Source organism: Bidens hawaiensis, unplaced genomic scaffold (assembly GCF_021521415.1).
Source record: "Bidens hawaiensis isolate Kalapana, Puna unplaced genomic scaffold, B.hawaiensis_p1.1 tig00021017_1, whole genome shotgun sequence".
In the NCBI taxonomy this organism is placed as follows: Eukaryota; Viridiplantae; Streptophyta; class Magnoliopsida; order Asterales; family Asteraceae; genus Bidens; species Bidens hawaiensis.
The window spans coordinates 235,046-258,079 of record NW_027493244.1 but is presented as its reverse complement, the minus strand read 5'-3'; the positions used below and the strand labels follow the sequence as shown (position 1 = coordinate 258,079).

The 23,034-nt window shown below is 35.2% G+C and overlaps 3 protein-coding genes across 3 annotated transcripts; 1 reads left to right on the top strand and 2 right to left on the bottom strand.

Annotated features, from left to right (window-relative positions):
* The first annotated feature begins 211 nt into the window (after positions 1-211).
* Positions 212-3,793, top strand: LOC143562430 (uncharacterized). The gene is made up of 9 exons (XM_077050229.1): positions 212-276; positions 648-1,005; positions 1,963-1,996; positions 2,107-2,295; positions 2,368-2,457; positions 2,547-2,612; positions 2,692-2,783; positions 3,329-3,376; positions 3,474-3,793. The coding sequence occupies exons 1-9, from the start codon at positions 222-224 to the stop codon at positions 3,589-3,591; spliced, it is 1,050 nt and encodes a 349-aa protein (XP_076906344.1). The 5' UTR covers positions 212-221; the 3' UTR covers positions 3,592-3,793.
* Positions 3,794-5,600: 1,807 nt separating this feature from the next.
* On the bottom strand, positions 5,601-11,645 carry LOC143562437 (uncharacterized). Its single transcript, XM_077050233.1, has 13 exons — positions 11,232-11,645; positions 10,075-10,210; positions 9,845-9,981; positions 8,981-9,182; positions 8,537-8,893; positions 8,293-8,437; positions 8,073-8,215; positions 7,794-7,963; positions 7,451-7,717; positions 7,318-7,373; positions 7,017-7,228; positions 6,080-6,774; positions 5,601-6,017 (listed from the first exon to the last, which is right to left on the bottom strand). Exons 1-13 carry the CDS (start codon positions 11,472-11,474, stop codon positions 5,601-5,603), a joined length of 3,180 nt encoding a protein of 1,059 aa, XP_076906348.1. The 5' UTR covers positions 11,475-11,645.
* Positions 11,646-13,305: 1,660 nt separating this feature from the next.
* LOC143562428 (uncharacterized) lies at positions 13,306-15,786 on the bottom strand. Its single transcript, XM_077050228.1, has 3 exons — positions 15,733-15,786; positions 14,681-15,002; positions 13,306-14,060 (listed from the first exon to the last, which is right to left on the bottom strand). Exons 2-3 carry the CDS (start codon positions 14,997-14,999, stop codon positions 13,348-13,350), a joined length of 1,032 nt encoding a protein of 343 aa, XP_076906343.1. The 5' UTR covers positions 15,000-15,002; positions 15,733-15,786; the 3' UTR covers positions 13,306-13,347.
* Between the last annotated feature and the right edge of the window lie 7,248 nt (positions 15,787-23,034).

The following is a 23,034-nucleotide window of genomic DNA, read 5'->3' as shown; positions in this document are numbered from 1 at the left end:
TTTCTAATCTATATAAATACAAAAAATTATCTTAACCATTACCAACGAAGCAAAGTATCTCTTGTGTTCTTGCATACCTCCTGTGAGTATCTCAACTTTCCTTTGCTTGCAATTAACAACTTCAAATCTTTTCATCTTCTTTCAATAGTCTTCTCATATTTAATGATTTTTAATCTATATCTTTTATGCAAATTCAAATCTAAAGTTTGGAATCTTTACTTATGCTAGCTTCATGGTTTCATCCATTAATGTATCAAGCACAATATGCATGGGCAGGTGTTCTTTTTGTCTTTCTTGTAACCCTTGCATTGCTTGCTATATATGATATATATACATATATATACATCACATGATCATCATCTTCTTTCATGAACACAATCTTTGCTAAAGTTTTAATCTTTCCCATAATAATTCACAAAAAAAATTTAATCTTTATTTCTTTTTCTTGAAACACTTGCATTGCTTGCTATATGATATATTCATATATATAATATATATATATATATATATCACATGATCAATTGATCATCATCTTCTTTCATGAACACAATCTTTGCTAAAGTTTTAATCTTTCCCATAAATAATTCATAAATCTTCAAAAAAAAAATCAATATTTTTTTTTGTCACAAAGATGGATTTTTTGACAGGAGGGTCAAAGCACACGTGGCAGCCTATCATGGGTCCAGATACAACAACTTCAAGTTACTGGTTAAACTGGAGAGTGTTGTTATGTTCTGTATGGGTGTTATTAGCAATGGGCATAGCTTCATATCTTATAACAAAATATGAAGGTGCAGGCTCGAATCGAAAATCAAGAAACCGCGAAAACGATGAAGATGATTATGGTGGAGTGTTGTATGATGATGAAATTTGGATGCCATGTTTGAAAGGAATACATCCAGCTTGGTTGATGAGTTATAGAATATTTGCTTTTTTTGTGCTCTTGGTTCTTATTATTCTTAATGCAATTGTTGATGGTGGTGGTATATTTTACTATTACACACAGTAAGTTTTTATCTTGAATTTAACCTTGATTTTAAAGAATTTTTTTAACAATATGTTGCATATATTTTAAAAACATCACAATTAGCTTAAATTCACCTTTTTAAATCCTAAATTTGTTGTTTGTTTAAACTTGATAGCTTTTTGAAAGTTATATAGCAGAATGGCTTTATTCTGATTCTTCAATGTCATGCATTTTTATTTATAAATCTGTGGTTTTTAAATTTTAACATTATGATCACACAGAAATAAAAAATGGTGTTAATTTGGGTGATTTTTTTAAAAACCCTATATTGTTATTATTAAGTTATTATGTATTTAAATTTGAGAGCTTTTTGAAAGTTACATATATAGCAGAATGGCTTTATTAATTCTGATTCTTCAATGGCATGCATTTTTTTCCTTTAAATCTGTGGTTTTTAATTTTAACATTATGATCACACAGAAATCAAAAAATGGTGTTAATTTGGGTGATTTTTTTTAAATCCTAAATTGTTATTATTAATTTATTATTTACTTAAATTTGATAGCTTTTTGAAAGTTACATACCAAGAATGGCTTTATTCTGATTCTTCAATGGCATGCATTTTTTTTAAATCTATGGTTTTTAAAATTTAATATTATGATCACACAGAAATCAAAAAATGGTATTAATTTGGGTATTTTTTTTAATACTAAATTGTTTTCTTAATTTATTATTTACTTAAATTTGATAGCCTTTTGAAAGTTACATACTTTATTCTGATTCTTCATTGTCATGCATTTTTTTAAAAATCTACGGTTTTAATTTTAACATTATAATCACACAGAATCAAGAAATGGTGTTAATTTGGGTTTTTTTTTTAAAAAAAAAATTTATGGGTTCATTTGGTGTACAAAAACATGTAAAATTATGCAACTGGTTAATCATATAACTTATGATTCTAAAAGATGTGCTTTTTTGGATGGTTATTATTACAGGTGGACTTTTACACTGATTACTATATATTTTGGGGTATGTTACACACACTTTTTCTTTATCTTTCTTTATTAAAGCTGCAATTTTTTATTTTTTTTTATTTTCAGTTTCTTGATTTTATGTTCTTGGTGTCTTTCTTTAAACAGGTTGGATCTTTATTGTCAATATATGGATGCTACAAGTACCACGACAAAGCTGGTGGTGGCAGAAGTGACAAGTTAGATGAAGAACAAGCTGAAATTACCAATATGCCCAATGCGGGTAAATACGTGGGCCCTACGGATACTCGACAAGTCGCGGGCTTTTGGGGCTATGTTTTTCAAATCATGTTTCAGGTAAAATACCAAAAGCAGTAATAATAAGGTTACCGAAAAAGTAAACATTCATGACAATGTTTTGTTTTTCAGATGCAGGCAGGCGCAGTTGTGCTAACCGACTGTGTTTTCTGGTTTATCATAGTTCCGTTTCTCGCCATTAGAGATTATAATTTGAATTTTGTAAGTGCAGCATACCCTTTGTTCGATTCGAATAAATATATGTATCGTTTAAGTAATTTTATATGATTATTGGATGTTATATTGTGCAGTTGATTATAAATATGCACTCTATCAATGTTGTCTTTTTAATTGGTGACACTGCCTTAAATAGCTTGGTAAGTTGTTTTTCGTATTTTTAACAAAACCGAAACTTTTTATTTCCGATTATGACCCTTACATATATGAAATTTGCAGCGGTTCCCATGGTTTCGAATCGCATACTTTGGCCTATGGACGTGTGTTTTCGTCGTCTTCCAATGGGTCGTTCACGCGTGCATAGCACTTTGGTAAATTATCAGTCTTTCATATCTTTTAGAGTAAACTGCGGTTTTCGTCCCTGTGATTTGTCCAAATCTGCGGTTTTAGTCCAATAGTTTTAAATTTGCGATTTTCATCCTTGTGGTTTCATTTCACTTGCAATTAAACCTAATCCCACTAACGTCGTTAAAACCATCAGCGTGCCCATCACATGAGGGGCAGTTTTGTCCTTTTTTTTCCCAAATACACTTATCCCCTCACTTGAGGGCTTCCAGAATTAGGGTTGGAGTTTATTTATGGAGAAAAAGGACAAAACTGCCCCTCACGTGAGGGGCACGCTGATGGATTTAACGAACATACTTAACGAGGTTAGTGGAGTCGAGCTTAATTGCAAGTGAAACGAAACCACAGAGACGAAAATCGCAAATTAATACTATTTGACTAAAATCACATATTTAGACAAACCACAGAGACGAAAACCGCAGTTTACTCTATCTTTTAATTACTTATGATATAAATAGTTACAATAAACCTTAACTAATGTATCTCCTAACATTGATAATAATCTTAACAGGTGGCCATATCCTTTTCTTGATCTCTCATATCCATTATCTCCATTATGGTATGTTTTCTTACAAGAACACACAGTCTAGGTGTTATGTGTGTTTTCATCGAAAAATTGCTTCTAAAATCTAAACATTTGACATGTATGTTTGCAGGTACTTATCGGTGGGAATGTTGCACGTACCATGTTACGGAATTTTTGTTTTAGTTATAAAACTGAAGCATTTTCTCTTGTCAAAATGGTTCCCGGAGTCTAACCGATATGTTCTTTAAATCGCAAAAAAAAAATTTACATAGATTTTTCTTGCTAAAAGAGGAAAGTATTCTTTATAAAGAGAAGCCTGGTGGCAAACATAGAGGCGAACCAAACACTTGCGATTTTCTTGTGAGACTGATATATATGTTAGAATGTTAATAGCATTCCTAGAAACTTTGGATATAAATGTGTGATGTAATTATATGTTGTATACAAGCTTATAGTGTTATAAAATGTATGTTTTCTTATTGTTATTATTTTGTTATACCAAGTACCTTATGCTTTAATATATACCAACATACTTCTATTAATAGAAATTTAATGTTACAAGTTAAAGTGGCATGTACATAAACACATGCAAAAAGTTAACTAAAAACACCATGACTCACTTTTTGATGAATTTCATTTGTAAAAAACATGGGTTGTTCTTAGGACCATGGTCAAAAAAGATTGATGCAGAATTGGTAACTTTACACTTTTCAGATGCATCTATTTCTGAGCCATGAACCCATTCAAATAGTTCAAGAACACTTACCAATTCAGAGCCTTTGAAAGCATACATTTCAAGTTAGCCATCATTGTTTTATAAGTTGATTTGCTATAAAAAAAAAGTTTGATAGATAACTATTTTATATAAAAGCAGTTTATTTTATAAAGTTTAAAAACTTTCCTAAAAACTCCCCACCATACGTAGTTGATGTCTCTATTGGTTGCACTGCTAGATGTGCACTAGCACAAATAGTCTTCCATTTCACCATGTTATCTTAGTGTATGTATCTATCATAAGATAATTGATTATAATTGGAAACAAGCTAGCTTGGTTTCAGTTGGACACTAAACTCATATAATGCGTAAATTTGTGGCAAAAGTAAAGTTACGCTAGAGGAGATTTTTCGCAGTTGACGATGGTATTTAATAAATGCGGTAAATTGATGAATTCTTGTTTTAAATAATACTTATTTCATTCATAAAACCAGAAGTTGAATTATTTTAGAGAAAACAAACAAATCAAAAGCTTTCATATGTAATAGATGTTAATGACAACAAAGTTATATATATATGTGCACATTATACTTATGGTACACATCAACATGTCATTTATAAGTTTATTATGCAATATACTTATGGGTATACAACTTTCTTTAAAGGTTTATTAGTGGTTATAAAGTGTTAAATAAATATGATGAACATTGTTGAATTGGGATTAAAAGGGAAATCATGCGTGTTAAAGTTACGTTTAGCCTAACCCTTATCTAAATACAGTTATGTGATTATGCGCTAGGGGTGTGCAAGAAATCGAAAAAACTGACCCGGAACCACAAAACTAAAAAATCCAAACCGAAAAAACCAATCCGAAACAAAAACCGACGGTTTGGTTTTATGTTTTTGTAAAAACCACACTAACGGTTCGGTTTTGGTTTTGCATGTAAAAAAAAAACCGAAAAAACCGAGCCGGACCGAATTCCTAATTAATTTTTTTTATATTTTATATTAAGTAATTTGTAAGAATTTAATAAATATGTAACTCCAATATTTTTAATTAAATGTATATAGTCTATTATTTTACAATTAACATAATTATTTCTACCTAAATTCATTATTTTTTGCCAAATGTTTTTTCGGCCTAAAATTTTCAAGCTCAAATGGCAAAACCGAAAAAACTGAAACCGAACCGAAATCAAAACAAAAACCGAAAAACCGAAACCGACGGTTTCAAAAAACTCCATAAATCGAAGTTTTGGTTTCCGGTTTGGTTTTAGTCAAAAACTGCACCGAACCGCAACACACACCCCTATTATGCGCACAAATGGATGTTAAAATCTTGGAATAGGTAAAGTTTTGTTAAATTGGATTCCAAAACTAATAAACTTCTAAATTTGGAATAACATATCCCAATCTAAAATCTTAATACTTGTTGCATATCTTCATATATGTTAATTAGCATTTAGCAACCAATTTTCATCATTAATCATATTTACAAGCTAACTTTAATCATCAAACCTTATATTAATAACCATGCACAAAATCACTTATTATTTGACCCAAAAAGAGCTTCAAAATCCTTATACATTGCTTTCGGTTTCGACTTGGAATCCATCGACGTCGCCTGCGAAGAACTCCCACTTCTCTTCTCACCCCAAAACCCGCTCCATTTCGTCTGACTACTCGACGGGTCAGTTGGAGTCCCACCGCTTTCTCTACTAAAACTAGACTTAGCCAAATCTCTCAACTGCTTCATCCACGGTCGCTCTACACTCGAGCTAGTAAACCTCCTAGCCAGTACTACCGATGGTAACGTGGCGTCACATGTCCTTCCCTTTAATGGGAACCGGCTTTCAATGTTTTTCATTAACTTAATGGGGACAAAAAGCAAAAGTATCCCCCATGATGCTATTTTTAACCCCATGCATATAGACTTATTATCCGGATCAAGCTGCTTAATCTGGCATATCAAAGAGTTCCACTCGTTCAAGATTTGCGCAACGAATGCAAGTAAAAACAAACAAAGCATCGCGATCCCGAACTTGGTTTGTCATGGGTAGAAAAATTTTTCCTCAAAAGAACCAAACATATCGCAAAAATCGCAACTTGACTAGAAACCGATATTATCTCAACCAACTGAACCTTTTTCTTGATAAATGGTTTCTTGAGGACCATGAAAAAAAGTTGAAATGAAGTAACACATAGTAATATTTTCGTGGGCGTTTCAGAATACGCGTTTCTTGAATATATACCAACCAAGATTCCTAAAGTAACCCTTTTTATCGATTCGAGGAAAATGTAGTATATTCTTAAGATCCCAAACACCCTTTGGACAAAGGGTGCTTCTGCATCTTCGTTTTCATCGTCTGACGCGATGATACTGCTTCTGGACGGGTTGAAATCCAACCCGCCAGCAATTTGTGAGAGCATGTATTTAGGTGGGCCTCTTAGGTCCTCGAAAAGTGGGCCTAATATTGTTAGCCATTTGGCATTTGAGGTGTTGATCCAGGTCCATTGGCCTCGTTTTCCCGGGCCTAAAGTTACCTTGACAAGTGCTTGATACCAATGCATTTTGTGATCTTCATGATGGATTTCTTTGTATTGAAGTAGCTTACCGAGTGAGATTCCGATAGATAAGAACATAAATAATGCTAGTATTAGAAAAAACACTATTCCGAGTATTAAAGTACCAACTGCGATACTTGAAGCAGATCCATCTGAAAAAAAGTCAAAAACGAACGTAAATTTTTGACTTTTGCGGTCAAAGTTTGACTATTCGTCGAGTTGAAAAACAGTATGGAATCCAATGTTTTGAGAAAGTATAAGAGATTATGTGAACAGTATAAAAAGCATAAACATGTTTAAAAAATTAAAATTTTAAGATAGTAAGAAATTTCAAGTAAATTTTGGATTTTAAAGGTAAAAGGTTTGACCTTGAAAGTCAAAAGTAAATATTTACCTTTGAGTAGAGACGCTGCAGCTGCAGAAACACATGGAACTGCAAGAATTACCAGAAAGATTTCAAATCTTGGAAAAATAACTGAGACGTAAGTGTTTTCTTTCTCTTTTTTCTTTCGGAGTTTCAATATTATGAGGAACAAGACATGCAGAATAATCAAGCCGCCACTCATAACCGCCAGCCAAAACATGCTGCGTTTAAAATCCGTCCACCTAAATAATATTCCAAGTTCAATACTTGTAACCAACTTAATAGAGCATGCCAAAACATGTGAGTGGTCAAAGTGACGGGTCAAACTTACCCGTGTGAATCATTTGAGTCTGCAATATAGTCTGCCTCTGGCACAATATTTTGGCTCTGCGTGTACAACCCGCCATTAGAAACGTTGCGAAAAATAAAATAACTAACAATGTTGGGAAATAAAACCAACTAACCTCAAAAAATGATTTATACTCCATTGCAGTGAGTGGCAATCCATAAAGTGAGTCTGGACTCGTGGCTTTTATTCGAGGTCTGGTGATTCTAGAACCGTATGAATGTGGATTCATAGGCCAAACGGGCTTCACGTAACCACATTCCCACGGGAGTTTGAAATACGGAATACTCCATCTTAAACCCTTAACAAACTCACTATACTCGATCGGTAAAGGAACCGCTAACCATCCGGATAATGCAAAGATTTGAATGTGGCATACAATGCGCTAGTTTCACGAACCAAATAAACAAGTTAGCGTCTTCTTTATAAAAGTGTACACTAGTTTAAAAAACACAACTTACAAATAGAATCCTCGCTGGACTCGTAGTTAATAATGGCGACGGGCTTGCAAATGCTCCGTAGTTTTGGAGGGAAGCGGTGGAAACGATGAGCAGGGTTGCAACGACGGCGGTCAACACGAATGCAGCCGTTGCAGTGCTAGAAAGCGCCAAAGATGCAGCCGGTACAGAATCTGCATTATATAGTTGATTAATAATATATAAAATATCTTACGGGGTTTTCATTATGCTACTTATATAAGTGTGTAACTGGTTTAGCAAGATTCAATAATGAAATCATACAGTGAAAAAACCGTAAGACATTCGATGCTAGATTCTTGTTTCCAGCAACATCTGTAGTAACATTCTCATGAACGAGAACTATCACCCATTCTTCGAACGGTAAAATCTCAACTTTGTAGATACTCTTCCTTATTTCACGAAAACTGCACAAAATCATGTAACAGAATTTTAAAAAAAATATATTTTTTAAAAAACACATATTCAAAGAAGAAACACTCACCCTTGCATACGTCCACCAGAAACCGATAAATGAGACATATTAAATCCGAAAACCGGCTTCACAAACTTTATCGTCACCGGGATACGCTCCTCTTGTGTCTTCATATGGTTCGTCGTGCTTAATCTCACATCAGGCCGTTGAGAATCTGTTAAATCCCATATTAATCCGTTAAAAGTTAAAACAAGTTAAATGCTTTAAGCTTTTAACTTTAAAGTTAAAGCTACTATGTTTTAAATAAATATACCAAATAGGAATGTGACAGGTGCAACTGGTGAAACCGGGGTGCCTTGTCTGCTTACAAGTGATCCTGAATCGAGCTCAGTGGTGACGATGGCAATATCATTAATATCTTTAAACTGAAACCCGAATCTTCGGTTTCCAAGGCTTTCGTTATAGCTAGTGGTTGAAACAAGTGATCCTTGACTAACTTTGAGTGATTTCAAGATTTCAGTTGATGTGTTGACTATAGGCTCGGTAAAATATAGATACAGTTTCAAGTTCTTGTGTTTGTTAGTCACTTGAACCGATCGAGTATTGTTATCGAGTTGAAGTAGCTGCTCGGGTATATGAGTCCTCAGGTCAACATTTACATTTCTTCTATCTGTAAAACCGGACAGGAAATTAGTACAGTTGACTTTTTAAGTCAAACTACTTGTTTGACCTTAAGGAAATAACTAATAAGTCTTACCAAAATGAACCAAGAAACTTGAACCCGTGGTTCGTGTAAACTGATTCCCGGCAGCATCTCTACACGTATATTTTTCGGTTACTAACACTGCTCGTCCGTAATCAACGTTTGTAGACAAATTGACCGAAAAAGAATATTTTAGATTCGGCTTGATGGTTTTTAGACTGTTTGGAATAACTTGGCCTTGACCGTAAACAAGAAGCTGCAAGTAAAAAAAAAAGATACTTTATTCACTTAGATCAAAATGTATAACATATAGATACAAAATCATAGGGTAAAGTTAAAATACAAAGGGAGACAAAAATGAGAAGTGTGAGAAGGATTTACGACCACACAAAAAACCCTTAAAAATAAATTCAAAAAAAATAGTAACTCAAAATATAAATAAAAAACGAAAAAAAATAAAAAACTAAAATGTTTCCGCCATCATTCCCGTTAAAAAAAATACAAAAAAATAAAAAAAAAATTGACGAAAAGACACAATGCCAAGATCAAAGACACAATGACGAAAATGAACAAAAGACACAATTATAACTAAAAAAAGACACAATAGATCGCAAAATATAACACAATGCCAAACAAAATATAGCACATTGTTGAGTAATACAACACCATATAAATAAAAAAAGACACAAACAATGACGAAAATAAACACAAAACACAATGATAAACAAAAAGACAAAACGACTTTTTTCACCTACCATTGTGTTTTTTTTTTTTTGTGAGAATGAGAAAGACGGTGGAAACATTTTTATGTTTTTACTTTTTTCGTTTTTTATTAAATTTTGAGTTATGATTATTTTATTATTTTTTTTTTTTTGTGTCTACAAATCCTTCTCACCCACAAATCATATACCTACTTACGCTGCAGTCATTTGCAGATAAACATCCAAAACCGCCACCACCACTGCAGGGTTCACTAAATGATATGTACGCAGAAACGCTTGAAGCGTTTGTTAAGGACGTCGATGCTGTCACATATGCTGTCGGGGGAACCGTGTCTGCAGGGATAACGAGTATATTTTCGTTAAAGTTATGTTCATGATTTAAAGCTACCTAAATTAAACTAATATCATGGAGGAGAGTAGAGTAACCAATGGTCCAGTTATAGGTAGTGCAGTTAGTCAGATTAGACTCGTTGCTGCAAACTTTAAACGTATGGTTCCCGTCTTGCAATCTAGTGTAAGAAATCTCTCCAGATGTACAGTTTGATGGCATTTGATCATCCAGCTGAATGCAAGCAAAAGAGTATATTCTGATTAAAGAAACACTTTAAAAATAATCTTATTATCATAATAAATAAGTAACTCAGGTTGTCACATATCAACTTTTGATGAAGCCCAGCTTTTTGTTTCCATCTCTCTCTCCTATTAAGCAACTTTTTTTATTAAAGTATAATAAGTTTAAATAATTAAATAATAAAAAATCTAAAATTTATTCTAATATTTTATTAAAACTTACTAAATCATAAGATTTCCATTATATCTTATCTTAAATTACATTTTTTCAATTTCTAAATCTTCATTGTTTCGTATTTCGCCGACAGCTAACGACATCCAACATATAAATCTTCATAGAAACTGCTGGTTTACAGCAAGTTGAATTTATTCAACCCGTGTAATACATATGTTTCTAACCTAGTAACATAATATATTTTGCAAGCACAAACCAAGTTCTTTAGAATCAATTACACCTTCAACTACAAGCCTAAAACCAAGTTTTGACTTTTATGGTCAAACAGGCTCCGCCAGAATCCAAATTTACACATATTTGGTCAACTGCTGAATTGCATGTTTCCCAACAAGATATAAAACACATCTCAAAATTATAAACGGCCCAATTCCCAATATATTCAAGAACACCATTGCATGGATTACAACTTTTTATTTTTTTTACTAATATAAGTCTTGCTTTACCATTAAATTCAAAAACGATTACAATAAAGTGGCAGGTAAAGGGCAACAAGTTGCACCGCAACCCCCTTTTAAATAGCAAAGTCAATCCTACTAAAAACGAAGCTTTTGAATAGCAAAGCCAAGATTTGTAATTCTAGAGGCTTTACACTAAAATACTAGTTTTCCTGAATTGGGACATAATCTTTTTGGCTAAATTTAATCTTAAAAATAACTTGCATGCAAATTTCATAACAAAAAGCTCAAATCTTGAAAAAAAATCAAAATTTTCACATCAAGTTTCAATCTTTTTTCATATTTCAAGAAACATAAAACAGTATATATAGTAGGTTACAAACCTTGCAGCTGAAGGTACAACTGGTGCAAGAAAAGTCAGCATTATTACCAAGTTGAAAACCAAATGTAGGTGAGTCAAGATTTGATATGGGTTCAGGTTTCTTGGTTAACTTAACATAAAGGTGTGAGCTTTCACTGTTAACTTGCATACACAAGTATCCAACAATGAGTATGCAAGTAACCCATGAGTGTTTGGTGAATAACATTTTGAGTAGAGCAGCCATTAGAGAGTAGTGTGAGGTCATGAGTGCATGGCTGTGGACAGATTAGAGATGAAAGAATAATAAAAGTTTGGGATTTTTATTTATTATATTTATTTATTTATTATTATTATTTTTGGGATTGAATGGTTTTGTGGATGAGAAAGCTAAGTTAAACTGTCACTCTGACCACAACTGTGAGTGTGTGAGTGAGTGAGTGTGTAACAGGACTTATATGATTTGGCCATTAATCACACTATTAAACAAAAATAATGACTTCCGGTGGCGGAAGCCATGAATTTTTTCATGTTCAGAACTTTTTGGTGTTCGATTTTTTTCGACATCAAAGTTTTCGGGCCCGGATGGGTCGGGTCCATCATTCGGCCAAATAAATAAAACACAATATCACAACCATAACAAAATTATTTTATCAACATTTAAATAAAATACAAAATTATATTATATAAAAAAAAAGTTTACGTATTATAATTGTTCCATACGCGTTTTCATGTATTGAAAACGAATCATAATATCTTCGGTCGCGACTATCAGAAAGACATAAACAACTCATTTTCAATATAGCAAATGCAAGCATCATTCGTATAACAGCTACGCATCTGATTAGTTCAAATAATTTTTTTTTAAAATGATGATAGAGGATATCAAAAGTAGTACATTCTCATAGATTAAAAAAATAAGGACATACTAACTGAAGAAAATAACATCGCTGTCTCTCTTTTTGAAATTCAAGTTTTTTTTAAGAGAATAGTGAATACTTAAGATTGGAACTAATTTGATGATGAAACCAATAGGTGTACAAATGTCATTTAATTTGGATTTTAGGACATGATAAACCACTCAGGATTTCTATTAAATGTTTTGTGGTACATATGTTGGATGAGTAGACAAAACAGAAGACATGTAACATGCTAATACAGTTAGACAAATACAGTTAGACAGCAAATTGTAGCAAGAGACACTATTATTGTTAATTTTTTTAATAAACTATATATTTCATCAAATTTTAATATTGGGGTTCTTTTACAAATAGGTAAATTTGTTAATGATTATATACTGAATGAATTTTTATTCTTAAAGTTTTAAAAGTGTAGAGATTAATAAATATAGTTAGTGACAATAACATGTTTAAAATTGACATTGAAATTGAAATTTTAATTTCCACTTTTACACCCTTTTTGTGGTATTTTTTCAAATGTTTCTGCTTGACAACATCCTTGATGGAATCTTTATCTCTTGTGGACCGACCGGGGGGGGGGGGGGGGGGGGGGGTTGTCGATGCAAGACACCAAGAGAAGTGATAATGTTTATGAGGCCAAAACAGAAACATCAAACCATCATACTCAAACCTATTGCACACTGACAAGTTGCAAAAATGACAAACAATGTATCAAAGACCCTACATCATTTACATTTACATTTACGGATGAGTAGTGGTAACTTCTATTTATTTATATGTACCCTCACTGCCTACAACTCTATTTGTATTTCTTTAAATATTTTTGTTATTTTTCATAAATCTATGAACTTATAACCTTGCAAAGAGGTAGTTTTTTTACATGATCATATGACATTAAAGTCAGTTCATGTTTACTAGTTCTTCTAAATAACAAATAACAAAGAGACTTTATAAATACTTCCAAAACCAATGGTCCCATGTATATATTATCACAAAACATTAGCCTATAACCACGAAAAATCAAAACCTTAGCCTCATTCAAATCCAATAATAAAACCTCAAAAATTTCTCCACCCTATCTATCATTTTCATCAAGATATTTCCTTTTTCATCATGTTTATCAATTTATCCCGAAGACGAAAATCTTGCTTAACCGAAAACAAGTGAATTTTTTAAAAAGTTTACATCTTTAATAGACAATTGAATGTAGACTTACAGATATTAAATAACATCGTTTTCTGGCACCCAAACTCGAACGAGTTTATCATAAAACGAGCATGTAGCAACGATAGTTTTCTCTTTATTGTCCAACTGGCGTACACTCCCTCTATACCAATCAGCTCCATAAGCAAGCGACTCGTGTTTGTTATACTTCTCCACCACTTTGACTTCACTCCCGTTGACTTTAACAATAGCAAACCCATTGTGCATACAAACCGCCAAAATCAACCCGGGAACAACATCATGGTTCTTGATCCTCCAAACCCCGCCACCTAAATTAACCGACGTTTCATTAACAGGCCTTGAAATCGATCTAACATCCCATATCCTCAAACGCTCATCATAGCTTCCGGTGTATAAAATATTAACATCATGTGGAGATTTTGCAATACAACAAACACCCATTTTATGGGCTTTTGAATTCTGAAACGCAATTTTGGACGGGCTGGTTCGTAAATCCCAGCCCTTGAACTTGCAGTCGTCTGACCCGGTGTAGACTATATGTGGTTGGTCCGGGTCGAACGTAGTGGCCCAAACCTCAAAGTCATGGGCTTTCCATTCTTGTAGCACACTTGTTTTGGTCTCGTCAACAGATATTAACGAAACTGAGCCGTTTGAAAGGCCCGTTGAGATTAATGTGGCCCGTGGATTCCAGTCTAAGCATAGACACATAGACGAACTGACTTTTTGTTTATGTACTTCTAAAACATCACCTACAAAAGTTCAAATCATTTTAGACACACTGGCATTTTATAAAATAGTGACCAAGTTTTGAAATTGTTGGAATTAGGTCACTCATAAAATCTTTTGTTACAATCAGGTCACTAAAGGTTTTTTTTTGTTCTAGTCCTCGATATTTTACCTGGATAGCAAGTTTTGTAGATTTGTTTTGTATTTTTAAATAGTTTGACACTGAAATTTTTTTTTTAAATTGACAAAATTAGTAAAAATTGTGAAAAAAAAAATTAATTGTGAAAAATTGCAAAAAAAAAAAAAAAAAAAAAAAAAAACTGAAAAATAGCAAAAAGAAAAAAAAAGATTTTTTTTGCAATTTTTCAGTTTTTTTTCAATTTTCCAGATTTTATTTTGCAATTTTCGCAATTTAAAAATTATATTTCTCAATTTTTAAAAAATATTTTGCAATGTCAAAATATTTAAAAATAAAAAAAAAACCAACATAACCTGCTATCCAGGTAAAATATCTAGGATTAGAACAAAAAGAAAACTTTAGTGACCCGATTGGAACAAAAGATTTTATAAATGATCTAATTGGAACAATTTCAAAACTTGGTTACTATTCTATATAGTAATCCCTTTATTTTATCAATTTAACATTTTAACGTACCGTTAGAGTTTTTTAAATGATGAATGTTCACGAACCCGTCAGCGTCTGCTTGAGCAAGTAACGGATGCGTTGCATTGGTTCCCACTGGATTCCATTTCATATCAAAGATACCAACAGTTTTCAACCGATAAAACAAATCGACTCGGTCCAGGTCGACATTAAAAAGCGAAATGCTTCCTGATCTACTCGGTTGATCACCCTCTTGCAGGGTGTAAGTTGAAGCAGCCAAGACATGGTGGAACGAGTCGTGTGGACAAAACTCGACAACGTCTGCGTTTCCGTCTAAGTAGCAATGTCCCACATCCATAACCTAAGTAAAAATTGAAAAAATCAGATATTCACTTACGCGCGTTAAGTGGTGCCGGACGCGTTTTTTATCGGCCCCGGTATGTGTAACCGACGTTTGAGTGTGTGTTACTGGTGCCGAAAGCCAAAAGCAAAGGTGAAATGTACAGCAACTTAACCGTTTTTTAACCCAACCCGTTTTGAACCGACCCCTTTCAACCTGAACCCGTCCCGACTCGAACCAAATTAACCCTTTTTTAATCGACCCGCTTCGACCCTAAGCTGTTCTGGCCCTTGACCCAAACCCGCCCCAAACCGTTTTGACCCGACCCCTTTCAACCTGAACCCGTCCCGAGTCCCGACTCAAACCAAATTAACCCGCTTTTAACCGACCCGCTTCGACCCTAAGCTGTTCTGGCCAGCAACTCAAGCCCGCCCCTACCCGTTTTGACCCGACCCCTTCCAACCTGAACCCGGCCCGACTCGAACCAAATTAACCCTTTTTAAACGACCCGTTTCGACCCTAAGCTGTTCTGACCCTTGACCCGGACCCGTCCCGACCCGTTTGCCAGTCGTGATGTAACACAGTATTATACAGATAATAATGATGTGGCATGAACATGGAAGATTTGAAGCTTAGAAACATGTCTTAAAGCAGTTTAATAATTTAGAAGTTAAGTTTAATAAAAATTATAACAATTTAAACAAATTAAACAATATAATAACCAATTGACACGAAAGAACTACTAACCCACTGCTTCAGAAGATCAAATACGACGGCGTATTGCGGCAGTTGCAGCGATGACAGTAGGCGAGTACAGAACGGAGCAATGACTAATAGTTAATGGGCCGATTTGGATCATACATGGGCCGTTGTCCCGTCTGAAAAGGCCCTCAACAGGGCTTCATTTAAAAGAAAAAAGAAGGCGATCCAAAGCCGAAACCGGTTCCTAAACCGAACTATCGATCTTAAATCAATTAAGGGGGTGTTTGCAATTTCTTATTTTACCTCCTTATAACTTTTTTATTAAGTTAATAAGTTACAACATTTTAACTTATGAAACTTTTTCACTCACAATATAAGCAATCTAAAACACCTTATTACTTTTTAAAAAGTTAATAAGTTACAAGTTGATAATAATAAGCAATCCCAAACACCCCCTAAAACCGAACCGAACTTGTTAAAAACCAGTATCAAACTAGCCCAATATTTTCCACTTGGAAACCGGTTTAAAAATTGAACCTATTTCCATGCTTATAAGTTATAAAATATCAAGTAGATGAATAATAATCTTGAGAAAATCTTTCATTTGTCTTTCATTATAGACAATCCCATCTATATTTTCTATTGAATTAGAACCTGAACTCTATTTACGATTCAGTATTTCTATATCATCGGCTCTTCTTATTTATATTGATTTACGTCTAGCCTGTTGTTCTATTTTTTTTATCTTTTCGTAGAAATATTCCGCATATTTTCACATCTAGTATTTACATATACAACATATATCACTTACAATATATATTACTGTCAAGGGGGAATTTCTTAGTATTTGGGTGATTTTTTTGGCTGGCTCATTATCCATCAAATATCAACTAAAATCCTATAGATCTAGCGATGATGGAATTTCGATTCTATGAATCTTTGACTAGAATCTATGAGATAGGTGAAATCAAATTGATACTGAACTTATTTTAAGAGATGCAACCGGAACGGAATTTATAAACAGTCATAGAAAAAGAATTCTACCATTTAAGCTTACTCTACTTCGGGATTTTTTTAGAATATCAAATATCAAAACTGATTCAGTTTCTTATATTATAATGTATAACGGTATTGAAATTATAATTTACTTGAATATAATATTGAATACCAGAAAACTATATGAATGTTGTATTTATTAACTTAACACGCGTGGATATACCTAATCTATATTTCCGTCTTCTCTATTATTTTATTGCCCTCATGTCGTGTCGTCAATTGACAGTAAAGGTAACTACCAATTGTATACTATTCTTTTATAAGCACATGCAAATAGTTACTGATAATTTAATATTTGGTTTAAACTTTTATTACGTGTGAAAAAGAATTTAGTTATACTAAACTAGAATTTTTTTATTCGGCGCGTTGCGTCGGCCGTCGGGGCAGTTAGTAAAACCCAACGTTGGATAAACCAGAGTGTTACGACGATGAGCCAACACAAATTTAGTCAGTACCGGCTACGTTTGTTACAATATACACACCATTGCTAAAATTTGAGCGTTAAAACCCAAAAAATTAATTCGTTAAATTAACATATAACATATAAGAAAACAAAATATTTAAGACGATGTTTATTTGGTTGGCAAACTCGGGCGATGGTAAACCCAAGTGTTGTCGGTCCTGAGCATTGAGACAGTAACTTGACATGGTCGTTTTATTACGTACGTTACGGTACTGTAACTAAAAAACGGGAAAAAAATATAAAAACTGAGGTGGACCAATGATCAATGGGGGGGGTGAACGGAGTGTTGTCGGTCATGGGCTTAAAATAAGGCCGCAAGTCTACGTGAACTCAGTCGGTTTCTTTCAGTTCTGTTATGGTCGCGGAACTAAAACAAAAATATTTTTGACTATTGACAAGTTTTCATTACATTTATTATGGTAACTGAACTAAAAAAATCAAAAATCACCGACGAATACGGTGCCGCAAGAATATGTCAATTACGGTACCAAAGTTCTTAATTATATATATAGTAATACACGTGAAACATTATTTTTATTAAATTCTTTTTCACACGTAATAAAAGTTTAAACCAAATATTAAAACTCTCCCCCTCTCTTTATGTACATGTGTGTACGCGCGTCCACGTGTATATGTATTTAAGTAAGTGTGTGTGTATGGTAAATTGGTAAGGTTCATATGTTTAGAGCTGCTTAAAAAAAGAATAGGAGTACAAAAGTGTAAATTTGATGTAATTATCTTAGCATGTTTATTGGGATAAAGAATTCCAAGAGAAAGAGTCACTTATCATATAATTGTGGTACAAAAGCATGTTAGCATACCAACTATTTTTATTCAAAATCATGAGTAATTAGATGTGATGATAAACGTGTTAAGAGTGATTGTGGTGTACATTATGTTGGTCTGAAAACCATGTGCCCGAGCTTCTAGTCATCAATGGGTGTACGTTAGTGGCGGATTCAGAAAATTTTCTCATAGGGGTCGGGAATTTTTATGGTCGGCACTACTACAACTGTCGGGTCGAATCCGGTCGGGTCGAATCGGGTCGAGTCGGGTCATATATATAAAAAAAATTACCAAACAAAATATTAGAAAACAAATATATTAAAGTTATTCTCTACGAGTTTTCATTTTTTGAAATCTAACCATTACATCATCTACTTTAACATTGACAAACAAGTCTTTCTCAATGTAACAAATACAGTTGTCGCTTTAATTTTCATAACCCATTCGATTACGCAAATCGAACTTCACATACTTCATCGCCGAAAATGATCTTTCAACGGTTGCGGTTGCGACGGGTAATACGATAGCCAACTTGAATAAACGATACACCAATGCAAAGGAATGGTGTTTCTTTGTTTGAACCATCAATTGAACAAGACTTGCTAAACCATTCAAGTTTTTAAATCGTTTATCTCATTTCAAATTATCGATGTATGTCGCGAGTTCAACCAGGAGTCTTCTTGTATCACTTTCATCAAAATCATATGGATACAACTCGACTAATCGTAATATTTTTGGAATAGAAAATGCCCGAAAATTATCACAAGGAGTCAAACAACTCAACGCCGTTTGGTAGCTTCTGAATGTTCATTAAGAGGCTACATCTGAATGGAATCATTAAGAGGTTTACCAAGGAAAAAGTAGAAGAATACGACTTGTAATGGTTTACCATTCAGATGTTATCTCTTAACCATTCAGACTTGATGTTACCTCTTAACCATTCAGATTCTTTAACAATTAAGAGGTAGCCTCTGAATGGTCATTAAGAGACTACCAAACAGCCCTCGGATGTTACCTTGTTAAAACGATCCCCAAACTCTTGGATTTGCAAATCTAGAACCGCATTGAATCAATCATACTCATAATATTGGCGATTTTTCATGTTTGTTTTTTTCTTGGCGTTAGTATGTTAATGTAGTCATCATCCATCGAAAGGACGAAGTGAGGCAGTAGAGGCGGTCAAAAAAATAAATTTTAGAAGTTAGAATGAGATTTTGGGTTTTGGACTACAAATTGAGTAGGGTTTGAATTGGGTTTTGGGCTTAAAAATTGGATTGGATATTGGACTAATGGACTTGTTAATATTAAATTCAAATTTAATAGAAAAAATTGTTTATATAACGTTTATATAATTATATTTATAAAATTGTCATTGTATTTTTTGTTAGGGTTAGTCTCAAAATCTCATGGGGTCGTCTCGAAATTATACAGGGTACGGCTTTAAAGTTTCACAGGAGTCGGTGCCAAAATTTTACAGGGGTCGGTCGGGAATTTTTCGGCATATTAATTATTAACACTAAAAAAAATTCACAGGGAACGGGGGACACTCCTGAGATGTTAGTGGCTACGCCCCTGGTGTACGCTAAATATGGAAAAAAGAGGTGGCATTTGAGACTTTGTGTCAACGAATCATACCCGATAGTCCTGTGTTTTTTGTGAAATTGGGATATGTTATGTAACTTATAGTTTGCTTAGCATTGCTAAAAGTAAGTTAACGTGTTTACTTTTAAGGAAAAAAATCATCTTTAAGGATGAACATTAGACAAGTATTTGATTGAATATAGAGAAATTATTTTTATAGAACCAAGTATAACTTTATTTTTTGTTTTTAAATAAAAGAGGTATGTCTACCTAAACTCATGTATAGTTTTATAATGATGATGATGTATGCCACTTTAAGTGGTGTATATTTTATATAACAAAAGAAAAGGCTATAGTTTTGTAATGATTCACTTAAAATGGTGTGTATTTTGTAAAACAAAAGAAATGGCTTAACGAAAGTTTAATACGAAATGAAAATTTTAGGGTGTTAAATGAAGTGTCAACATTGAAGAAACACAGATCCAATTCTTGGGTATGGATTCTGGATCTAATGAGTCCACAAGGTAGGATACGATAATTACAACCAAGATATGAGTACAACCTCCCAAAGTCCAGTGACCGGAACCTGCAAAACAGACACCGTGAGTCTCGTTACGGGAAGGACAAGAGGGGGGTCTTCCCGTAACCACCCTCTGGCGTGAGAATAAGTATTGCTCTGTACAAGATAAGCACTTAAGTAAATTGAGAGAATACAGTGGGAGTGAATGAATACCTCATGGTAACGAAGAGAGTATTTATAGCCGAAGAGTGTGGGAAGAGTGATTGGGCCAGCTGCCCTTAAGAAGATGCTCTCGTAACCACCTGGACACGTGTCCTCTTTTGATAGGTTCGGTTTATACGTTGCATGTGCATGTATAACCACCTGGACACGCGTCCTTTTGATATAGGTTGATGGGCAACACTGGCCATGTGCACGGTTATAACGGCCTTGCCAGGTGTCCTTTATTGATTCGTTGAGAGGTCACGTATTGCCCAAGAAAGCATCTTGGTAGATCTTTTGGAAGGTATTTGACTTTTGACAGTTGTTCCCAAGGTAATACCTCACAGTCATTAACGCGTAAGAAAGTTCCTTCTTGCGGATGACTCCTGAGGGTGCCAAGGTGCTTCCGCATGTTCTCCGAGGGTGTTTCTTCCTCAAATGCTTATGCGGATGGTTTATATGTCCCGCGGGTGACTTGTGGTAGGTTCACGGTTGACCCGCGGGTGTTACTTAAGGGTATTTGGGTCTTTTCAGTACCCTACCTCTATAAGTCCCCCCAGTCCAGTGTTTCTTCCGCGTGAAGTACTTTATGCGGGTGAAATTTTGGACTTAATGTGTATTTGGGGGGTTTTATTCTTTATAAGTTGGTAGAAAATATCTTCTGTTTGTTGTGGATAACCATGAAAAAAGGACAAGTTGACAGCTTGCAGGCGCGTGTGCAGGTGACAGGACGTTTGTGACGGCTGCAACTGTACCCGACTGTACAAAGTTTTTCACTTTTTCGAATTTTCCCGCGTGACATGGCGAGTATCTGTTGGTCGAATTTTTCTTTCTCCACTGTTCGTATCCCATCGCATTAATTGCGATAAGTATATATAGGGGGAGTTAACTTCTTTTTGAAGCTTTATCGTCTTTGTATTTTGACTACTCTCTTATTTTCTTTCTCTGAAACTCTCTGCATATTCCTTTGATTTTATCACCATACCAAGCATTTGACGTTTATGACTAGCACGATGGCAGAAGTTGTTGATGAGATATAGGTGCAGTGGGACAAAGATGGGTATCAAAAACTTATTGAAACGTATGGCATTCCACCGGAGTGGGGGTCGGAATTCCCTTCTGCCGGTTCTATTGCCAGTTTCCCCCCTCCCGGGAAGATGACATTATATGCTGATTATTTTGTGTCGGGAAACTTCCGTCTTCCCGTCACAAAGTTTTTTATGAAGGTGGTGAAGGCGTTTGGGATTCACTTGTCCCAGCTTCACCCAGGTGCCGTCATGCGAATTCGTCACTTCGAGTTCGTATGTATGGCTCATGAGATGGTACCTCGGCTGGACCGTTTCGCCGTATTTTACAAGATGACCCGTCAAAATGGGTGGTTTTCTTGTCATTCGTCGTCTGACAGGGCTTTCGGGCGTGAGGTTGGGACGATATCCAAATACTGGAAGAGGAAGTTCTTCTGGATATCGGAGGATGTGATGCCGGAAGCCATGGTTCGTCGGTCAGGCAACGAGCCTTTAATTGACCTTACTCCGGCCGCTCATGAGAACCGCGACTGGGTCCGCAAACTGACTGACCCGCTAACACCAATGTGGGTATTGCCTGAGGAGGCCCTTGTCTGGGCGGGGATGAGCCGCCTATGGCCTGCTCCCGGTATGGAGCCTGTTTTCGTTGAGCCGGACGGTCGTAAGTTTACAACTTTTTTTTTTAATTTAATCCTCCGAAGTTCTGTTTTTAACTTCGTGTTTGTTCTTCAGGTTTCGGATCCATGCTTAACGCCCTGTATGATGATAAGGGGTGCGTGGGGAAAACTATCCGCGACCTTAAGCAGGTGCCTGTCCTGGAGAGGAATGCCAAATACTTCCTCTTTCCTATGAGTGTGCGGGCCGAGCCGGTTGTCTCGGATTCTATTTTTGAAACAGGTGCGTATATTTTGAACCCTCCTCCTCTCAATGTGCTAACCTCGGATGGAACAATTGTTAACTTAAGTGACGATTCTACCACTTCCGAAGGGGAAAGCTCGGATGACGCTAATGAAACTTCGTCTGTTTCAAATTTGTTGGCAGAATTATACCGGAAGAGGTCTCTCCGAACTTCTCAGGCAAGTGATGCGGGTACTAGCGCCGCTAATGCCGGGAAAGGACCTAAGACAAAGAAACAGCGAACCCGGCGCTCGAGGAAGTCGGAGCCTAGTCACGTCCGGATCTGATTGCAAATTTCTTGTGTAGATCCGCTGATTGTGGAGGATGACGTGGTTGAGAAGTTATCCACGCCTACTCCGATTGTTGAGAAGCAACCATCTATTTCTCCAGAAAAGGTGGTTGAGGATAAACCTGGTACTCCTCCCACCGAGGCGCGTGCGGAGGGGACCAGTGTGCGCCCAGCATCCAATCAGTCGATAGATTATCTCTTCGATGCTGGGGTTGCTATCGCGAACGAGGAAGATAACCCAGTTGTTGACGATGCTGGGTTTCTGGTTCATGGGTCTCCGTTTCGTCCTTCTACTGAGCAATTTTCCCCATCACCTTTGACTACTAATGTGATGAGGAGTTCGTTGTTTGGACCATCCGTCCATGAAGCCGGGAGAGGGTCAACGCAAGGTGCGTGTAACATCACGTAAATATCGGGCCAAAAATGTCAATTTTCAAAGTCAGGGGATCAATTCTGCCAAAGTCCAAACCCCAGGGACCAAAATGTAAATTCAGATTTTCCTGACCTATCGCGGTACGCGATGGGTCAGAGGA